The sequence below is a fragment of the Parasteatoda tepidariorum genome, chromosome 6 (genome assembly GCF_982258835.1).
Source record: "Parasteatoda tepidariorum strain Cologne lab strain chromosome 6, Ptep-v5.0, whole genome shotgun sequence".
NCBI lineage: Eukaryota > Metazoa > Arthropoda > Arachnida > Araneae > Theridiidae > Parasteatoda > Parasteatoda tepidariorum.
Window position 1 is genome coordinate 13,048,691 of NC_141760.1, and position 23,285 is coordinate 13,071,975.

Sequence of the window (23,285 nt, forward strand, 5' to 3'; positions counted from 1 at the left end):
TGTAGAAAAAGATCAACATTTTCAAGCAGCGAATCTCCATCATAATTTCTTCTTCTAAAAATAGTTAATAGACATAGAACCTTCAATTCTTTCTTATGAAATTTCAGGACAAAAAAGAAAATTTCAACCAAATTTTTTTTTAAATATTTATGAGTCTTAAAAATTCTAAAACAACGAAATGACTTGAATATAAAGCTTTTTTTTTTATTTTTAGAAGTAGCACTTGAAATATGTCATTTGCCAGAATGAAAAATTCTGCATAAAGATACTTATCGAAACATAAAACAAGTACTTTGATCACTATTGTATGATTTGCAGATGTTTTCCCATTATAAAATTTGAAAATTGTTAATTATGTTCTTCAATAAAATTCTGGCTTAAAAAGAGGAGCGTCACTGATTTGTAGAATATTAGCACATCTGGGTTAATTACATGATCCTTAAAAAAGTTCTTATTCATTCTTCATTCGGTAAGATTTAATAATGAAAAATTGTGAGGAAAATAGTTATTTAATTTTTGGTAAAAAAAAACTTAAAATACTGCCAGGTTCAGTTCACTAGAAATTTTAAACAAAATATATTATATTCGACTGCAGCTTTAGTAACATTTATTAATGATAATTGTTAAAAGTTCATACTTTATGAAATCTATGATTTTATCAAGAAACTACTAGCCTGTGGAAGTCGTGTAAAGATTTTGATAGAAATCGTCAAAAACTTGAAATTTTAACAAGAGCTATATTTAACAAATACTTGTACTAAAGCCAGCAATTCAGGAATATCAGAAAATTGTGGGCCAAGCATGCAAAAGATTAAAATTGTATCTTCTATTTATTATATATATATATATATATATATTTTAATGCTTTTAGATTTACATGATGAGTATATGAAACTTCTAACATTTCATAATAACGCCTGCCAGGAATTGAAAAGGATAAAGAAGAGAGAAAAAGAAACTGTGGATGAAAAATTATCTGAGATCAGAAATCTTCAAATAAACCTTGAGCTAATACAAGGTCATTTTCATAATCTTTTTTGTTTACATTGATCTTGAATTATTATATTATGCATTTATTTGCATTGTTGTATACCCTACGAATTAGGAATTTCCATATCCAGGTGCTGGTTTTTGTGACCTTTTTCCCTAAAAATAAGACTAATGTTGTTTTTTTTTTTTTTTTTACTCCTGTTATCTGTTGCAAAGTCTTATTAATGATAATTTATTTTTATTACTAGCTGAATATCCCTTCTTTATATGGTGGGGGGAAAATGGAAATAATCAAAAAATCGGAAACCATATACCAACACAATTATTGAAGCTAAAGCAATTCCAATTTTTTTATTATTTGTTGCCCTTCCAGGTGACTTATATTATCAAATTAAGTAAAAAATGTTCTTAAAAGTTCATCCCATCAAAATAATTACCTATATTCAGTAAATCAGTATCATTTAGCATAATGTTATTGCTTGAGATCAACTCCTAATAAGCAAAAATTATCATAATCTACAATTTTTTCTGGTACTTATCTCTTTCAGGGAACCATAAAACCAATTTCCACCAATGTTTAGTACCTATTAAAAACATCAATTAACATAATAGCAGTAGTAGTTATTACTAAAATTAATCAGTATTAGCTTCAATAATAATTAGGAAGTTTTAAATGAATTTTTTTTATGAATAAGTACCTTTTACCTATTAATTTAGCTTTTTAGTTCAAAACTTATTTTTTTATATCAATTTGTGCCTATTTCCAAAATTAATCAAGCATCATTGGTGTCAATAAAATACAATTCTCATATACAAATAAGTACTATTTCTCCATCAATTTAGCTGTTTAATATAAAATTTTATTTTAAATTTTATCTATTACTAAAATAAATTAATTGTAATTCTTGAAAATAATTAGTAACAACATTAATATTTTTATGATAATTCTTAGTGTATGAACTGTAATCAGTACTTATTTCGAAGACCCTTAAAAATTGCCAAACTATTTTTAATGCCAGTGATACTTAATTGAAAGTGCTATGGTAAAGAAAACCCAATTATACCGATATAGGTGACTGAAATAAGTAATAGTGGTAAAGAGTGCCCAATTATACCAATATATGTGCCTAAAATGAGTACTGTGGTAATAGATTTTTTACTGCCTTCCAAAGCGAATAAGCACTCTAATATCACGTTCATGACACCTAGTACACAACTTTTACAGTAGAGCCCCGATTATCCGAGTTAATGTGGACCAAGACTAACTCAGTTGAAGCGAAAAATGTAAATTAAGATGAATCGTGTAGGTTTAAATGTATATTTTAACAAATACAAAGTTTATACAGATACACCACATGCAATTCATATTTTTACGATAATTAAAGAGTTCTTATTTAAAAAAGTCCTTAATTGTTTTTTTTATTCACCTCGTTTTCTAAATAAACAAACAAACAGCTAGTTAAGTGGAAGTAACTTCACCCGGTCCGTACGAACTTCTGCTACATCGCTATAACCTTGTTATTATTATGTTTTGCATTAGATTTCCAAACATTGTTGGCGTTTTCTCTTATCTTGATAAGGTTTGTTTCGAAATTTAAAAATCTGTTTCATTAAATCGAAATGAGCTTTTTCTGTTATCGCAAGTTGAATGATGATGGCAAGAAAAAATTGTCAATAAAAATAATGTAAAATATATATTATAGAAAAAATAATATTCAGTTGTCTGATCCTTTTTCCGGAAAGTTATTTTAAAGTTTAAAATCTGAAATACAATTAAGTTTTTAAAAGACACTGGTCTTTAGCAGCTAAATATTAAACTAAGATATATTTACCTCGCAGATATACTAATTATTCATGGCATTCTAAAAACATGAACAGCTTAAAACTTGTAACTTGTAGATATGACATTAAAAGAAGTACAAAATGTGGATTTATTGTAAATTTGTAACAGAAATTTTATTTTCTTCAAAAAATTACGCTTCATAATGGAAATATTTTTTTTTCTTTCTTAGATAAAAGCAATTCCCGCACTCAAACAAAAACAAGAAGAAAAAACAAGAGATATGTTACTTCATCAAATTTTCTTAAAATGCATTTATTTTATTTTTCTTTAGGGAGTTTAATTGCTTAAAGCAGGGGTGGTCAACACTGGAGCATCTTGTGCACCACTTTTAGTGTAAAAAATCCTGAACATGGCAATTATTAATATAAATTTTATGCTAAGTCAATAAGTGCTATCGTATCTTGGAATTGAAAATTGGTTGTTCATTGAATTATTACACGTACAGTCACTTTTCTTTCTAGATCAAATAAAGCTATACGCTAGTAAATATCACAGATGTTATCTTTAAAATCTTGAATTGTTTCTAGTGAAATTTAAACAATGGCTAACATTTAGCCAATCATAATTTTTTGCTCATCATTTTTATGTATTTAAATGAGCAAGGAAATAATAAACAGAAAATTACATTTAATTACTTTTTTTTAATGAAATAATTTTACAATTACAAATAATAAGGAGAAAACTTACAAGGATACAAACACTAATGCGATTTCTGTATTGTTTTAATTTTTACTAATTATTTTATATTTAAAATCTTTCAAAAAAAAAATTTTTTTTTTCAATTTAAATTAAGTTTGTGTGCCACATGAAATGCCACCTCTGGTTTAAGGTAACTTTATTTTTTATATGTCAAATATAGCATACACGAATCTGAATTATTTAGTGTTAAAAGTCATGCCTTAAATTTACATTACATTATGGGAACATACCAATTTTATTTTAAATTATGCTTGATGAAATCTTGAAATTTAAAGAATAAGAATACTGTATATATTAGATAAAAAATTATTTTTGGAAAAATTTTAAGAAATATATACAGAAAAGTTCGTTTTGTTCAGATTATATATTTTTTTTAAACCCAAAATTTCAGGAGAGGGATAGCATGGGCCCTTTGCCTCATCACTGAGTAGAAACAAATATAGCCCATGTTAAAAAAAAAAAAAATTGTGTAGAGCTTTATTCTGTAATAATTCCAGGTAATGTTTGCATATAGATCTTTACATTGAGTTATTTAGACTTAAAAACAAACATACTTCAAAGAACATTTATTTCTTTTTTTAACTTTTATGTATTCAAAGAAAATTTATTTCTTTTTGAACTTTTATGTATTCAAAGAACCTTTATTTAACTTTTATGTATTTTTCCTAAAAATGAATTTTTCATATTAATCAACGATGATTGAATCAGCCTAAGTAAAAATATTAGAAAAGAAATAAGTTCTGGTTGCTCCGGAAGTTTATGCGGACCATTACGTCTGCAAGCGAAAATAAGCACCGCCTACAGATAAGGTGAATAACTTTACTTTGCCGTTTTTCTGCAGCAATGTTTCGCCATTTTTTTAAAGATAACAGGATTGCTGGTGTTCCTTCTTCTTGTTGTTCTATGTATTCAATAGCACTTTTGATAGCTTTTAATCCATCTGTATGTGAAATTTTCATATATCGATTTTCACCCTCACTGTCTTCATCACTAGATTCCTTTTCCTTATTCACGGTATTGACGATAATTTCATCCGTAATTTCTTGTTGTTCGTCAGCATTTATCCAGTCACGTATATCCTCTTCGTTTATTGGCTCAGCTAGTGGCAGTTTAATGACTAAATCCAAAGCTCATCACTACATTCATTGGACTTTCCGTGATGTTCTGTACTCTGTGTATCGATAATTTTCCTCCACGACTTTTTTATGGTGTCTGATTTTACTTCATCCCATGCCTCAGCTATCCAGTAGACAGCATCCTTTACATTTAACTTTTAAGTGTCTCAGGAACACTTTTATTTTCCTTCAATGAGAAATTTTAGTAATTTCTTTCGATAATTTCTCTTTGTGTTCTCCAAAACACCTTGATCTAAAGGCTGAATAAGTGATGTGACGTTGGGCAGCAAAAAAAGGGCTTTAATGTTGCCACTCGCCAATTCATCATCATTCGGATGACATGGAGCATTGTCAAGCTGTAATATTGCTTTCCTTGGAAGATTTTGATTTTTTAAGAATGTCTCTACGTTAGGAACGAATTCATCAAAAAACCATTTTTTGAACAGATCTGCATCTATCCAAGAACTTTTTTGATTTTTGTAATACACTGGTAAACTTGGAATATGAACATTCTTAAATGCTCTAGGTTTTTTCGACTTGCCAATCAACATTGTTCTTAGTTTTAGGTTTCCAGATGCATTCGAACATGCTAATGTTGTTACCCTTTCTTTACTTATCTTGTACCCCGGAGCTGACCTATCATTCTTTGCCGCAAGAGTTTTTGAAGGCAACATTCTAAAGTTAAGTCCTGTTTCATTGCAATTGAAAAGTTGATCCATTTTCAGATTTTCTTGTGCAATGAGATTTTTAAAACTTTCTTTGAATTTAATCACCTCCTCACAGTCAGCTGATAATTTTTCTCCCGATATATTTAATTGACGAATTCCATATCTCTTTTTCCAACGATCCAACCATCCACTACTAGCAGTGAAATCTTCTCCAGCATAGAAAAGTTTATTAAAGTCCAGTTCTTTTGCTTGTAGCATAGATCCTGATATTGGACTTCCCTTTTCTCTCAAATGTGTGAACCATGGGAATAATGATTCAGATGTTTTTTCGAATTCACACTTTTTCATTGTTTTTCGTAAACTGCAATTAGCCTTTTCTGCACTGCATATTTCTATTTCATATCTCTTCCTTTTCCAGTCGCCAACAGTAACAGCTCCGACTCCGAGATCTCTCGCTACTTTCTTTATTGATTCACCTTTATCTAATCTTTGAATTGCTTCTAATTTTGTTTCTATAGAAACAACAACTCGCTTTCTCTTATTGCTACTCATTTCGAATCTGTAGAATTGACTGAATGTAACCACTGTACTTTTTCCCGCAAAACAATATCCCGATTCCAGGGAGGGAATCATGTGACCAGTCGAAACCATTTGGTAGTAAGGGGGATGGGTCATATGACTAGACAATGAAAACAATTCAGTGTACTCTCTATCGTTTCATGCTTCTCTTTTTGAACCCTGAAACTGAGTGTTGCAATATTCTTCTTTCAAAAGAAGGGGAGGGGTGGAGCGGTGCGTGATACAATGCAAAGTAAGCGTAGTAGGGATGATGGATTTTGTTTTCCTGAGTATTTGTGAGATCAAGCTCAGAATTTTTTTCGGTAGTTTAAAAAAATAGAAAATGTAGAAGCAAAAACAAAAGAAAATCTTAGAGATATTTGACAGCTCGGTTAAAGCAGAGACTCGGATAATCGGGGCTCGGATTACTGTATTTATTTTTTATTATTATGTTTACTCTATATCACAGTGTGGCCTTATACTTTTAGATTTACCATAGTATGAGTTAGAAGTTTAACTATACAAAAAGTATTGGTTAAAGTGTGATTCTCAGAATTTGCCACAATTTCCCCATAGCTTAATAGATAACTTCAAATTTATTTCATTACTTCTTGTTGAGTTTCCATTATTTAAGTTTACAGAAACATGCTTTAACCCCTTCCTTTTCGCTCCCATGAAAATGATGGGGTAAGGTTTCGCCCTCTATTTCTCGCTCCTGTGAAATTTACGGGCTGGAGTGAGAAGTAGTAACCCACCTATGAGAATAAAACTAATTCATTTTTTATGCCCGAAGAAAATTTTATTTCTTATTTTACCCACCAGATGGCAGTACCAGGATATTTTTAAGGTAATTGTAGATAGTTAGTTTTTTTTAAACCAGACGTCAGCACTAATCAAATACGTGTATTTGGCGAAATAGGCACTTTTATGACAGTTTTCTTGAAAATTAACCGATCGTTTAGGGGTTAACAGCATATGTGTCTACAAACGAAACATATGGTTTGATTTACCTTTAAAATACACATTTATTAATGTTGATTTTACTTGCACTAACCAAACATAAAAATCAAAACTCATAAAAATGTGCAATAAAACTAATTTTTGATTGATTAGAGCTTCAAGATCACTCCCATTATAAAATATTTATCAAATCCTATTGTAAAAAGATTCCATCTCGGGGAAGCAATCATTCATGTATTGCCATGCCAGTTTCAATAACACAACTTTATTGAGACACAAACGCATGGAGAACTAAACTACCTAACACATAAAGAAAGCATTTATTAATCACATGACTTGGTGCTGCCATCTATATTCCGTTCCAGAACTATTTCTGATAGAAACACTTATGAAAAACTTTCTTTTTATATAAGATACATACATGTGAACATTCTGCTTTATTTACATAGATTTCTAATAATTTCATCTTACTGAGTTTAGAATAGATAAATATTTATGCTGATTTAAGGACATACTTAAGAAGTTGTTGAAAAGACAAAAGCAGTTATAGAGAAACAAAACTTGAGTGAAAGGAATAAACAATGAATACAGTCGAACTCGTTTATAACGAGCACAAAGGGACCGTAACATTGTACTCGTTAAATCCGAGTGCTCGTAATAAACGGGTCCTTAAGGCAGGCGTGCAACCAGAAAAGGGGGGGGCTTGGAGGGCAAATGATTGAGTTTACTTAAAATTTAATTAATACTTACTTTAATTACATTAATTAATTTAATTAAATACTTTTCTTAATTTAATGACAACTAGCCCCCCCCCCCCCCCCCCCCCCCCCGCCAGCAAAAAATTTCTAGTTGCGCTACAGTCTTAAAGGGCAATTAAGTTTCATTTCGCGGTTTTTTTTTTTTTTGATTTCGCGCGTGTTTCTTATTTTGAAAAAAGATAAGACAGAAAGACTAGAAAGATGAGAAAAAAGATTGCAAGACAGAGAAATATTGCTCGCTAAAACCGGGTTTTGTTCGTTACAAGCGACTTCTGTTCCATAGACTTAACATTGATCCAACCAAATATTTTCGTTTCCCTCGGTAAATCCGAGTTCTCATTAAATCCGAGCTCGTTATAAACGAGTTTGACTGTATTAATGAAGTTTTAATGAAAACTATACTCAATTTTGTTCCTTGTTAAACAAAAAATTAAAAGTTTACATTGTTAGTACAATTTAATAAGATTGATTTACTCTTCCAATTTGAAGAATCTGCCATACTAGTGCTAATTCTTTAAATTAAATGGAAGAAGTAAAAGATGAAGGTAAAAAAACATGTCTTTATTCATGAGAGGGAAATTAAGCATATCCTTTGTTTCCTTTTTTATTACATATATATCCAGCAACACGTATTATACCATTTATACATGTTTTCCGTTAATAACATGTTAATTATGAGCATTGTCATCAATTAATTATCTTTTATTCATCTTTTTTAACGAATAACACATGTTAGGATTTTTGTTTACTATAAAGATCCATTATCTGGAAAAATCTACTTTCCGGATTTTCCGAAGTTCTGACTATTCTGAATGCAAGGCATTTCACTACATATTCAAAGAATGAAGACAAAAGAGAATGAATGAAGAAAAGATGAAAGAATGAATGACAAAAGAATGAAGGATTATACTTAGGTTATTCCTTCATTCTTTTGTCTATTTAAGATTCTTTAAAATACTCCTTTTAAAAATGTTGACTCAGGGAAGTAGCATAATAGCTTCTTGTTAACATATTTATTTTCTTAAAAAATCCATGATTTTTTATTATGAATTATTTAAAAAATAAATATGTTATGAGGCAGCAGGGTATACAATCTTACAAACAAGCTACATACGAGCATAATATTCAGTTTGTTACTGTATAGGGGAAAAAATTAATTTTATAAAAAAAATTTTTACATTCACCGTTTTAAATTCTGATTTTGAAATTAATCAGTTGAATCCCTTATAATAGTGGAAGAAATAAATATTCTCAAATAAACATACATTAATTTTTATTTCACTGTGGCTGTTTAACTGTATTCGATCAACTGTTAGAGTTTATTTTAAATTACAAAGTTACAAAAGGCTGAAAAACTTTTTACCTTACAAACTATTTTTTCAAGTTTTTACCACTCTCCTTTCAAAGGGAGACTATTTTCTGTATTTTAAATGTAAACATTAAAAATATTTATGCAGACAATATTTTATATTACAAAATCAGACACAAAATCCTACTTTCTCTGAATAAATGAATTTGACCACAGATTTGAATTTTTATGCTCAAAATATGGGGGGGGGGGGCTGCTAAAATATAGTTCCTATAGCTTAGACATGAATAGAATTTTATGTTTGGGCTCTTTTATGTAAATTTCACATTCTTTCTATTTCTCCATGTCTCTAGATCCATTTTTGTACAATTAAATAATTTTTCTACATAACTTTATGTATTATTTTAGTAATGGTGAAAAAATAAGCATGTTCATACAAAACAAAGTTTTTGTGCCTGAAGTTGTTATCTTAAAATATGGTAATCAGAAATGTATGAAATATTTAAAATTAGTCTTGATTCCTTAAGATTGCATCTAAATATGTGAAAATCTACTCATTAAATCAAAGGTTATAAAGCTCTTTTTTGTTTTTACCTTTTACAAAAGTTTTTTTGTTAAACAAAATGTAGCCAACAGGGTAAAATTTAGTTTTTGAAGCAGAGAAGTAGCCATTTTATTCAAACTATGTTACAAAAGAACTTAACTATCCTATTTATTTCAAAGTATTGCCAATTATTGTGATTATAATTTTAGATCATGCTGCATTTGGTTTCCATATTATCTACTTGTTTTGCTTATATACTAATGTAAATAATTTTGTTTTGGACCTTTTCTCCTAGGTGAAAAAACTTCCCTAGTCTCTAAACTGGATGAATTGCAAAAATATACATCTGATTATGAACTTCAGAAGAAAAAGCAGGAGGGTAAGATTGCAGCTCTTGAAAGTGAACTTGCATCTGTTACAGATGCTAAAAATGAGGTGATTTAAAGTTTAATTTTTAAATTCTATTTAAATAAACCTACAGTAATTTTTAAAATTCTATTAAGATAATACTATTTTCTTTTTTAAGTTAAAAATTTATTATGATAATTCTATACTTGTTTTTTTAAATTCTATTTAGAATATTTTAAATTTGATTTTAAAACTGTATTGAGATAATTCTATTTTTTTTTAATAAGCGAAAAATTATTTATTGTGATAGACTTAAAGTAATTTTTAAATTCGATTTAGATATTCCTAAATTTAGCTTTAAAATCTTATTGAGATAATTTCAGTCTTTAAAAAAATAATAATTTATTGTGATTATTCTATATTTGGTTTCGAAAAAGTTCTATTGAGTTAATTTTAAATTTAGTCTATAAATTTTATTGTTTTTATTTCTAATTTTATGACTTCATTGCCTTGTCATACTTAAAAATGATCCTCCAGTGGAATTATCATAAAACACAGTTCCCAATAGAGCATCGAATTCAAGCATCACTGGTTATGGTCAGTATGCCCACTGTGCGTGACCACTTTAAACAGTCTGCAAGGTGACCAAGGGAGTGCAGTATCAGTCCTCGTTAAGCTGTTCTACCGTAATGTGCCCAACTTTGCCCTCAGATCGCGGAGCTATCAGAACGGGGGGGGGGGGGCATCCCCTCAGCAAAGGATTGAAATTGATATGGCATGTTTCCAGCCATGCAGCTGTAGTGAGACGTAAATAAAGTACTACTACTACTTTTTTTACTTAAAAAATATGCTGTTTTAGACCGTTAAACTCTATGAGAATTTTAAACTTATACTCTGGAAATCTGAGGGATTTTGGGTTTGCCTGGAGAACGTTAACCGTAATTCTTGTTTTTTTTTTTTTTTTTTACATATTTCTTTGTATTTATTTATTGTTCGTTTCTTTTTTCATTTATTGTACTGACTTATCTGTATGGATTGATATTCCTGAGTGTACCCACATCTAATTGCAACTTTTTTCCTTATCCCAGTTAATTTACTTTTGTTTTACAGATGCAGTCTGAATTACAGTCGTGTGAAGAAAAAATAGAATCGTTGGAAAGACAGTTGAAAGGAATGCACCGGTCTGAATCACTCTCCAACCTTCGAAAGCAACACGAGAGCGTCCTTTCAGAATTAAAATTGCGTCACCAGAATGAAGTATTAGACTTTAAAAAATTTATTGACCAACTTGAATCTGAATTAAAGAGTAAAGTAAGTTGCTTGTTGTTATTCGCTTAATAAGTACAGTGGAGTCTATCCGTAACAAAATCAATTGGTTCCTGGAAGTGTTATCCAAATATGATATTTTTTTAATATGCTATGTTTTTAATATGATATTATTTATTACATCTCACAAATTTTAGAACATGCATTTGGGAAATTCCATTTTTTAAAAATCCAATCTGTGTGATTTCCTCGTATATTTATGTGAACAAAAGCTACTGCCACAGTTTCTGCCTACAATTTTTATAACTCGTTTTTCTTTCAGTTAATGTGATGACTTTTAAAATTAGAAAATGAAAGAATTTTTTTTTCTCCTTAAAATGTGTGAGAATATTGCCAATAATACTGCAAACTAAGGAATTTTTTTCTCAGTGGCGCGACAGCTCATAGAGGGCCAAGGCCTACTGTGCCCATCTCAGTTTTCATGACCTTGGGCTCTGTGGTGCAGGAGCAGATGTTCCGGTCAGGTGGTCAGCCGAACGCGGAACCCCCAGTGTTTAGTTCCCAAGCATGCTTATTGCCAATAATATTAGAGCATATATCCTTTATGTGTTGATGAAAAAAATGTACAGCATAGATACAGAATATTTTCTTTCTCCCTTAAAATTTTACAAGTATTGCTTTTGTGTATAAAAATAAGAGTTTATAATTTAATATTTTTTTATTTAATTGAACCGAAATTATCTTCTGTATGTAAAAATTTAGTATTTAAAAAAAAACTACACATTTTGAAAAAAGTGGTTGATTTCAAAGTGAACAATCTATTTATAAAAATCGCAAAAATTTTCAGATAATCTCTTCTCTGTGCAATCACTTGTCTGTTATGTGAAACAACAATTATTAAGAAACTACATTATTCTAGGGGGATATATGGATGATGAAATTAAAGGAAAATCAAAAATGTCTAGAGATGTTAGAAATTTTTTTTTTTCTAGAAAAAAAACAGCAGAAAAAGAGAAAAGATTGAGAGATATAAGTAATTGAGGACGTTACATATGCCATCAGTATTGAAATCAAATGTTATTCAAATTTAATTCTTTTTATCCACTTATAACTATTTAAGTTCTAACAACATGTAGGTAGTAATTAAGTTTTTCTTGAGTTAATATTTGCATTTCTGTCTGCACATACTAAATAATATTTATTTTATTTTATTTAGTATTGATTTTCTTTATTATTACTTTATAAAAGATAGGTTATTTTTATTTATTTTTCAGTTAAAAGCTGTACTTCCTATAAAAATTAGGCTAAGTCATTCAATTAAAGCTTATGTACAGTTTTATTTTATGCATATAAGGTTGTTTTTTTTTATAAACACAAAACATTTATTATAAGTTAGTTACATATAAGCTATTAAAATTTATTTTTATTAAAAGTTTTACTATTGTAGATTTTAGTACAAGTGAGTTTTGTTGAAAAAAGCTGGAAAAAAATTTTGTAACAGGGTCTTGATTATAAGTTAATAAACTAAGTTAATATCATATGTTAACGGGAAATACTTTTAATGTGAGCAAATTTGCTGTGCTTCTTGATTCTAGTTTACAAGGTTCGGCTGTATATTAAATAATCTAAAATTGAAGCAGCTTCCCTTAAAAAAATAGTACTTTTAGAGGTAAGGTTTTTTTTTTTCTATCAAGATCTTTCTATTATGAAAATTGTATAAAATAAGAAGTTCGCAGTAATAGATAAATACATACTGTTAATTGAAATTCTATAAATACCAGTAAAAAGGATTTTTTGTGGCATTCAGCAGAAGTGAAGTGTTTTCCGTATAACAAATCTGCGAAGATTATTGAATCTGATCTGGAATTTTTAAATTTTGGCTTAATGGTACATTTTAAAAGTTTTCATTGTGTAATTATTTTTTTAGACACTCTTGAATAAATTATCCTAACTTTATTTATTCTTAATAATTTTTTTCTCAATGTAATCTAAGTATTGTTTCTAAAAAGAAACATTATGTGGAAAAAAATATAATGAAAGACAATGCAAAATTAATTGTATATAACATATTGAAAAGAGTTTTTGAAAGGGTTAAATTGATGCATTGTTTTTCACATCTATATCATTAATTGTTTTTAACGCATTGATATTTCACAATCAACCAGCTATATTACTGGTATATCAGTGATTACCCACCCTGATTATCGTACAATTTCGGGGGGTTGAAAAGTCAATTCATACATATTAAAATACTCAATTTAGTATGTTAAGTTTAGTATTTGAATTGTAGTATTTGTAACTTAAGTTGAGTATTTGTAATGCTTAAATAAATGTTTAAGCTTATAGAAGTGTAAATGTTATGTAATGTTATTTAAATGTTTGTATGACATGCATTTTTCTATAAATTCTATGAAATTAAAGTAATGTTTTAAGTTTCATGTATTTTAGTTCGTTATACTCATGTTCAACTTAAAATGAAATCTATTTTGTTTCAGTCTAAAGATGTGATGCATTTAGAAGATAGAGTTAGTGAATTACAAAAAAAATATGACCATTTGGTAATTGAAAAGAGTGAGATTTTCAATAATTTATCCTCACAATTGGAAGCTACTCAAAAACAGTGTCAACAGCTTCTTGAATCTGGTATAACTGCTGTTTTCATTTTATTTTTTCTTTAAATGATTCTTAAAAGTTAATAATTCAGCACAATTTACAGAGTGAATCTGCCTACATTGTTTAAATTTAATACAGTAATACTAAAAAGATAGAATAAATTCCTATTTAGTTACAGAGATGCCAACTGCTTCAGATACAACAAAATATTTTCTAAAAAAAAAAAAACGGTTAGAGAACTACAACCTTAAATTAGATGATTATCAGTTAATTTTGACAACTTTTTAAAAGGCTCAACATGACTTAACTGTACCAAAGTAGCATATCACATGAGCCTTTGAATTATTTATAAGTAGTAGTGAGAAAAAAAAACCTATAAATTGAATGTACTAAACCGAGAATCATAAATTAAAAGACTACTACTCGAAAACATTTATCTACTGTTTAAAGCAAGTTGGCATTGTTGCAAATAAGCCTGTAACTAAATTATAGAGAAAAGGCTCTATTCGGTATTCTCTCAATATACTTTATTTAATTATACTAGAACTATACTTAATTTCTGCATACCTATTCTATGTTTTAAAAGGAACTTTTTGTGCTTTTTCTACTGACCTTTTTACAATGCACAAGTTACTGTATATTGTGAAGTTTCGATAATTCTAGTTTCATTTCCTGGATAACAGTATTAAACAAGGAGAACTTTTTAAACTAAGAGAAATGAATGAAATATCAGGGAATTGAATTACAATACTCTAAAAGTCATAGAAAATAAATTTGAGTTTTATGTACCTAAAGGTTCTTTATTGTTTTTTAAAAAATGAACTTGTAATAAATTTTTTTTTAAATAAATATTTATTTTCATCTTTAATAGCAAGTAAAGTGTCTTGTATATTTTATGTATAAAAATACGACATATCTGAAAAATTAATAATAAAATTTATTCCTCTGCTTACAAAAGTCAAGTAAATTTCAAAAACCATTTTAGAAAACCAAAGTTTTTTTTTTTTTTTTAGTGTTTGTGAACACTCTAATAACTGATTCCGTTCTTGACTAATTGTGATAATTAGTGATTTGATAAAACAGAGAATCAGTCGGCTTAAATAAAATTTTTACCTCTCAACTGTTGATCCGTCCACTGTACATTAAACCTTAATGTGTACTGTATTTTTCCTGCATATTCTGTATGGTAATCAAAACACTAACTAGAAGAAGGACCAACTGAAAGACATAAAAAATTTTGATGTTGCTTTTTGACTTAAAAAACTTATTTAATTTGTCAACATACTTCTGGGATTATTTTATTAAAGGGATTTATTTACTATGAGATAATTATTTTAACCAAGTAAATAATAAATTAAATAATAAGATCAAACTCTTTTAGCAAATTTATTGTCTTTTCTGTTTCATTTAGGAGGAATGATAGATGTCAGTATTTTGAAAGCAAAGGTTCAAGATCTTGAAAAAGACAAGGCCAACTTAAGTGAACAAAACTCTATTCTTAAAGTAATTTTTTAATATGTGTTTTTCATTTTTGATTATTTTATAATGTAGTCTCTTACTGCTGTTACTTTCCAGAGACAATATCTCTTAAATGTTATAATGTCATTCTATATTCAATTAAGTAGAAATTTAAACAAAGGATCTATTAAATAGAATTTAATATATCTTTGGAAGGAAAAAACAAAATAGGTAACTTGTGTTCTTAAAAAAAAAAATTTTTTTTACCCTATAGTTATAAAATAAGCTAGTAGATCCTCAATTATCCAAATTACATGGAACTAGACTAACTTTGAAATATTTTGGAAGGCACAATACTAAGACTAGTCCAAAATACAGCAGGGTGATCACAAATTTGTCAAGGTAATTTGATTAATTTTGGAAAAATCAGGAAATTTAACTAAAATACCCAGAAAGTTGAGGAAATTAATAAATTTATTGATGTGCAATATTTTTCCAAAATGAGTTGGTCATATAATTTTTTTTTTTCAATCTTAGTATATTTTCAACTCAAATAGCACATATCAGTGTTTAATATTGATTTTATGTTTAAAAATAAGACTTAACTGAAAATTTTATTAATTTTAATAAAACTTTTGCAACCAATTTTAAAAAATCAGATAAATTCACTAAAATAAGTTCGGAAAAGTCAGGGTCACCCTGTAAGAGAAACAAAGACTTTTTTTTATTTTATTAGGTCAAAAAAAAATTTTAGCTTTCAAAAGAGTTAATATTTTCTCTTAATCTATTAACCGACACCATATGAAACAGAAATCTTTTTTTAAAACTATTTAGAAATGTAAATAATATTAATTTTTTTTGCAGGAAAAGATTAAATCATTAGAAGCGGAGCTGCATACAACAGAAGCGTTGCAGAAGATTGCAACATCTCGTTTCGCACAAGACAATACTGAAATCTCTAAAAAGTAATATTTTTTACTAATCTTTTTAATTTTTTAAAGCAATAACATTTTTTAAAGATTAATGTCATGCTAACCGTAAGTATACATCATGTCTTACAGTAACTGTAAAACTATCAAATAATTTATTAAAATATAATATGCATACAATGCAAAAAAAATGTTTTTTTAATGTAGTAGAAATAAATACCATAAAAAAATCATATGTTTCCTAAAATGTCATCTCATATGTTTTCTAAAATTAAAATTAATAATGTAATTTTTCTCTGTTTTTTAAAGTGAAATTCAGAATTGTAATTCTCAGCTGGAAATGGCATTGAAGAATCTTAGGGCTACGAGAGGAGAAAATAAAAATTTACTTCATGATTTGGAAGAAAAGGATGTCAAAATACACGATTTACAAAACAAAGCCACCTTTTACGAGTCTAGATTTAATGACTCTGAGGTAAATATGTTTTCTGTTAGTTATTTCCAATTCAGTTAAATTTGCTCTAATCATATCATATTCATTATTATGTTTTTTTTCTTTTCAATGTCATTATATGTTTTAGACAATGTCATTACATGTTTTTCAATGTCATTAAAAATTTTCAATGCCTTTTCAATGTCATTATATGTTTTAGACATATATAAATTGAAAACAAAATTTTAAATACAGTTTTTAGTAAATTTAAATTTTATCATAAAAGATTAATTTTGCTATTTTAAAGTAGTTCAGTAAAAGCCTAATATAACAAGCACGACATATAACACTTAGCTTTTTATAACTTCTTATATTTATAAAGCAATATATAGGCTACCACCTGCTAAGTTTTCTTCTTAGTTTTTGCAAATGAATTGATGAGTCTGAAAGCCAGTCATCTCCACTTTTTTTTTTTTTTTTCAAAAATAAAATTATTGCATTTGTATGCATAACCTAGCAATTAATTATTTAGTTTAGGCTTGCTAGTTTGCTGATGTTTTTAACCTTACAATAAGCGATTCAGAGGGTTGTTCTTAGTTGGTATATGCAAAAAAGAAAGGGGGTTATAGTCAACTATGAGCCACATAAAACAAGAATGGCAAAAGTTAAGGTTCAGAATTAAGTCGGATTAAAAATTCATAAAAACGAAGGGAAAATGCATTCCTGAAAGATGTGCAGGTGAAAATTGCAAGTAAGAATTGCTTAATAGTAAATTAGATTATAATCTAATATTTCTATGTGTCCCAAAACAGATAGTTGTAGTCCTGAAGAAGAATTCTGTATCTATGACTTAAATAAAGTCTTTATTTTATTCCTAAATAAGAATTCATTAATATTTTCACTTGTTCAAAATAATGTATGGTATTCATTTTAAGGTTTTGTACAAAAATTCGCTGTTTGAACATACTTTTTGTAGACATTTCTGCCTTTCATTAAGTACAGAATTACTTAATTCACTCTACATATTGTAAACTGTCTACTGTAGACTTGTATTTAACGTCAAGATAATATATATAAATAAATATTTTTATTTTGTTATTGTGTTAGTGTTTAACAGTACCTGCCAACATTAATTGTGATTCTTTTTGTTAATTGAAAACGGATAACTCTGAATGACTTTTGATCTAATGATCGAATCTTTGCGTTCTATGACTCAATCTTAATGGCCCGAGAGAATGACCTCAAATATTCTAATAATGACGATAATTTAAGTCGCAAAATCAGACAGGAAAACGTATTTTCTCTGAATAAACATATCTTTTTTTTTTTACTGGCTCTGATTTCGCATTCCCAAAATAACAAGGATAGCCACAATCTGGTAACTATAGTCCCAATAGTTGATCAGAAGAGTACTTCAAAGTTATGACCCCTTAATGTTAATTTTACTTTTTGCGCATTTCACTATATCTCAAGAAATGTTTAAGCAAATTAAAAAAAAATTTCACACAATTATAAAATTCGTTTATTTAAAGATAATTCCATTCAAACAATAAATTTTAGTAAATATTTATTATTTTATTTAATTATGGTCATAAAAATTTTGAATAGTAGGGTAAGAATTTTTTGCATAATTTTAAAGAGCATAATTTTGTTTAGTAAAATACAAAATTTGAGTAAAATTGATTGAGTAATTTCTGATCAATTTTAGTTCAAATATGTGACTTTTTTTTAAATTTAAATTCAGGAACCATTCAACTGATTTTTGCTCAAATTTTGTGTATTATGTAAAATTATGTTCTTATGAATGTTACAAAAATTTGTATACCTTACTTTTCAAAATTTTTTTGACTTTTATTAAATAAAATAATAAAAAATAATAAACATTTACTGAAATTTATTCTTTGCCTGGAGTTATCTTTGAATAAATGAATTTTATAATTGTGTGCAAAAATATTTCAATTCACCTAAAAAGTTCTTGAGATATAGTGAAATATGCAAAAAGTAAAATTAACATTAAGGGATCCAAATTTTGGTGGGCTCTCCTGACCAAACTGTTAGAACCATATTTTCCAGATTGCGGCTATCTCCTAGATTTCGGAGGTCAGAAATCCAAATCCATCATAAAAATGGTATGTTTGTTCAGAGAAAGTACATTTTTGTGTCTGATTTCATAACTTAAAATATCGTCTGCTCTCTTATTAATTAGCATATTTGAGGATTTGAGGTCACCCTCTCGAGCCATGAAGATTGAGTCCTAGTATGTGAAGATACAATCATTAGATCAAATCAATTAGATCAATTAGTTATTGTAAACGGTCCTTTTTTTTTTTTTTTTTTTTTTTTTTTTTTTTTGCACATTGTACAACATATTTATTTTTTTTCTTCTCACTCTTTATTTTTACATTTCTAAAAGTCTTAGCCCCAATTGGGCTCAAAATTAGCTCAACCTAGGTCTTACAAGAATATGAACCGAGAGACCAATATTAGGATGTTTGAATTTTAAGATAATGGGACCAAGATATAGGTTGGTTATATTTGATCACGATTCATTTCTATCTGCGATCAGTATTACAAATTATACATTTCCCAATATTGGTCCTATATTGTAATCTGATAAGGGTCCTAGACAGAAATTAAATTTAGTCCAATATTTAAAGCAATTCTAGGCCTGATAATACAAAGCATACACTCCAATACTGATTCCATTCTCTTATGCCTCTATCACACGAGAGAAAAATATGTGCAACTGCAAGTGTAATTGCAACTGTAAGTGAAATTCCTCCGCTCGGAGTTGCCGAAAGGGTTGCTTAATTGCCTGAACGGTTGCATGAAATTGGGTTACCATATTTTGTTATTTATCTTTACTTTTGGCTCATATTTAATTTTATCATATAATTCTATTATATCATAGTTTCTCAACGATGTTCGTAAAGATGCTGCAGAATATTGATTGATTTTGATTTAATTTTTTACATTTGTATTTGTGTTAAGTCTTTTCTTCAGCAGGAAATTAAAATTCTGAAAACTTTATTTCCCCATTAGTGAAGTAGCATAGTATAAAAAGGATTATGATTTCTACCTCATAATATGAGATAATATTAAGATATCATTGAATTTCATGCTGCGTCCCTAAAAAGATAAGGGGGATGGACTTAAATACTATCTAGAATTTTGACGAATTTTTTTATCTTGATTTGAGTGACTAAGGTATAAAACATGGTGCGTAGCGTTTTTAAAAAGTGCTTAAAGGTGCTTATTTTTGATTTTCATTTTTTAAAGGCCCTTAAAGGTGCTTTTCTTAATAAGTGTTTTTAAAAAGTGCCTTATTTTCCTTTTTCGAAAAAGAGATTTATGAAAAGGAATGTCGATTTTCGTCACATATTATGTAAAAACGTACTTTACGCATTTTTCTATTTCACGTTTTCAGAATTCATTCGTCCCGCACTGGACTGATCGTTAAGACACGGTTCCCAGCAGATCACCGAAGTCAAGCATCACTGGCTATGGTCAGTGTGCGGGTGGGTGACCACTTGGATCAGTCTGCGTAGAGACCGAGGGTGTGCGGTATGGGTCCTCGTTAAACTGTGCTACCGCAAAGTGCTCAACTACGCTCGCAGGTCGTCGGGCTACCGAGGCGGGGGTGCCATCCCCTCCGCAGAGGATCAAAATTGTGATGGCATGTCTTCGGATCATCCTCCGGGATGTTTCCCAGACCGTCGTCAATAGCCCATTGTGCAGCTCTAGTGCGACGTAAATTTAACAACAACAGCAGAATTCATTCAACCATGATCAATTTCAGCGTACCGTCAGTCCATAGCCTATGAAAACGCCAATCATTTTACAGGTTTGGTGAAATACTTGCGAGTCCGCATGTGCGTCTAGTGAGCTGGGTTCGGTGAGATTCTTGCTCTCTCATGCTGTATTTTGCAAGATATTCTCAATTTCAGGCTTTATTTTCCACCCTCTGAAATCGAACCGAAAAATCTCTTGATCATTTTTTTAATGGCTAATATAATCAAGAAAACAGTTCTTTGTCAAATTTTAGTTATTTTATCATGATCATGTAAAGTCTGAGAATTATTTTGCATTTTGTCAATTTACCTAGAGCTTTAAAATATTTTTTGAGTGCCTAAAATGTTTTTAAAAGTTGCTTATTTTTTGTTGAAAGATTTGGCTCCGCACCCTGTAAAAGCATAGTTTATTTATATATATTTACTATGTAACATGCTAGCTAGGCAAGTGCGGTATCATTATCTATGTAAACACTAAATTGAATGAGAATAAAAACAAGCTGTCTGATTTAATAGTTTAACAATTCGAAAATTTATAAAAAGTTTAATGTGTAGAAAGGACAATTTTATGACTTATACCACTTTATGCAACTGACATTGCTATCTAATCAAGTAAGGCATTTCTTCAAATTTATTTTTTAAGCTTAATTCAAAAACATAGTCCTTTGAAATAATTCTGTTGAAGAAATGATGGTTTAATGTATGAAATATAAATTTTTGAATTACCTTTCACTCATAAAATATTTATAACATCAAAACTATTAGATCTATCAAATCAATTCTATTTTTTAAATTCAGTCTAAAAAATACATAATAAATAATGTCAGACTTGTCTATACTACAATGTCTCAGAATTTTATTTTCATCAAATTAATTTGCATTACATGAAGGGATCATCAATTTTATTCATTTACACATTGCATATCAGGAATATCACTTTTATGAAAATTATTTTTTCCACTTTCTTAGTAAAATTGCTTTTTAAATATAAGAGGATTTTCAATGTCATACTTACATTTTATTATTGTAAAATTTATATCATTCATTATTGGTATAAGATAATTTAATTAAAAATTATAGGATTTATTTTGGGACAAATTTATTGTAATATACAGTATATAAATTAAAATTTATTTATAACTATAAAAAAAAACAATATTTTATTAAGAACACTTTTAATGTATCATATTATTTTGTTATAGCCCTTTACGTGTTTTGTTTTGCATTTTAAATAATACAAGAATCAATTTAAAAAATAAAACGTTTATTGTCAAGTGAAACATTTAGAACATTATTCATTTTTATTTCTTATTTTTTAATTTCTTCCATAAAAACAGTATTACATCTCTTTCCTTCTTTACCAGATGAACCTTACAGGATTATACGAAATATCTGAAATAAAAGAAAGAAATCACTTTCATGATAAAATTTTACCAACACATTATTAGAATAAGGAAGATTAAATGCCATTAATTTGAAATCATTTAAGTCCTTAGGTATCCCTTTTAAACTTATTTTAAGTTTGACAGATATTTTGATTATAGTTAAGATTATTCTATACACTAATGAAAGATGGCAGGTGTGTTTAGTTTTGTAGTTCTTATGTTTGGATTGAAATTTGTTTCAAGAAAAATAAATTGTATTTATAAACGAAGACTCTTAAAAATGTAAGTATATTGAAAAATTAGTAAGGTACACTTACATACTTACTGTCATTATAGAAAAGCTAAGTATCAAGAGATAAATGTGAAGTATAAATAAAAAGTAAAGTATCATTAGTTAACTTTGAATAATTATAAACAAAATATTATGCAAATCATCATACACAAAAAAAAAAAAAAAAAAAAAAATAGAAGGGATGAATGTAGAAACAGACAAGGAGATTGGGAATTTGCATTTTTAGTAATTACTTTTTATATATAATATACTACCTTTCTTGTAATACTTTTCAATAATTACTGGAAAATGGGGTAACTTTGTGAGAAACAATTTAAATATTTACCACACATATTTTCTAACTTGTTTTAAAATGAGATTTTCAAAAATTAAAAGAATTCTTAGGGAAGAATAAAATAATTATTTCACTAATATTTATAAAACTTTCAAATAATCGGACACATGCTTTTACAATCAACAGAAACAAAGATTAAAATTTAAAAATAATGAAATATAATCATTATTATATTTTATGTTATAATACTGAAACAAAGTTTGGCGAGTTGCTTGGCGAATATTTAAAAGTAAAGCTTTTCGCCAGTATAATTCTTTACATATATAAAAATAGAAATTATTTTTATTTAAAGTAATTAAAACTTTGATCGGAACAAATCATAATAAGTTTTAATTTTATTAGCTTAAAATAAATAAATATTTTAAAAGAAAATTTATCGCAAAAATAATGTACTATACTTATACCGATACTAAAATTGTGTGCAGGTTCCTGTTATGGTAGTACATCAACTGCATTGAGATGGTCATCTCATAGTGCGAAAGTATTTTTAATGCTTTCATTTTAAAGGAAATGTTATTATTAAACTAAAAACTTGTTCCGTCTCATCTATAAAAAAATTTCATCCGATCATCCTCTTCCTAACGTCGACGCCATTTTTATTTACATTTGTATATGTCATCACATAAAATTGAAATGTCATAAAAAGCAAACGATCTGATTGGTTCATGAAAGAAATTGCCTGAACGGTTGCAGATATTTCGTGCAACCGTAATTTCTATATCACATGAGCGTTTTTTGGAGAAATTTCACTTGCAGTTGCACTTACACTTGCAGTTGCACATATTTTCTCTCGTGTGATATAGCCATAAGTTTAAAATGGTCCTAGATAGAAATGAATCTTGGTTTAATATTGAAAGTCATACTAAGACCAATATATAAAATGTCGACTACTTTATTTTGGTCCTATACTATAAGCTTATAAGGGTTCAAGACAGAAATGAATCTTGTTCCAGTATTAAAATCCAATCTAAGACCAAGGTCACAAAATATAG

At 28.2% G+C, this 23,285-nt stretch overlaps 1 protein-coding gene across 6 annotated transcripts in view; it reads left to right on the plus strand.

Annotated features, from left to right (window-relative positions):
- The window catches only part of LOC107451483 (uncharacterized), a 58,328-nt gene that overhangs the window by 12,863 nt on the left and 22,180 nt on the right, over positions 1-23,285 (plus strand). For all 6 annotated transcript variants that reach the window (XM_087165435.1, XM_043049592.3, XM_087165433.1 and 3 more), the window contains exons 6-12: positions 872-1,018; positions 9,740-9,879; positions 10,903-11,103; positions 13,554-13,701; positions 15,083-15,174; positions 15,994-16,094; positions 16,368-16,533. In XM_087165435.1, coding sequence (XP_087021561.1) covers positions 872-1,018; positions 9,740-9,879; positions 10,903-11,103; positions 13,554-13,701; positions 15,083-15,174; positions 15,994-16,094; positions 16,368-16,533 — 995 coding nt within the window. The remainder of the gene's footprint in view (positions 1-871; positions 1,019-9,739; positions 9,880-10,902; positions 11,104-13,553; positions 13,702-15,082; positions 15,175-15,993; positions 16,095-16,367; positions 16,534-23,285) is intronic.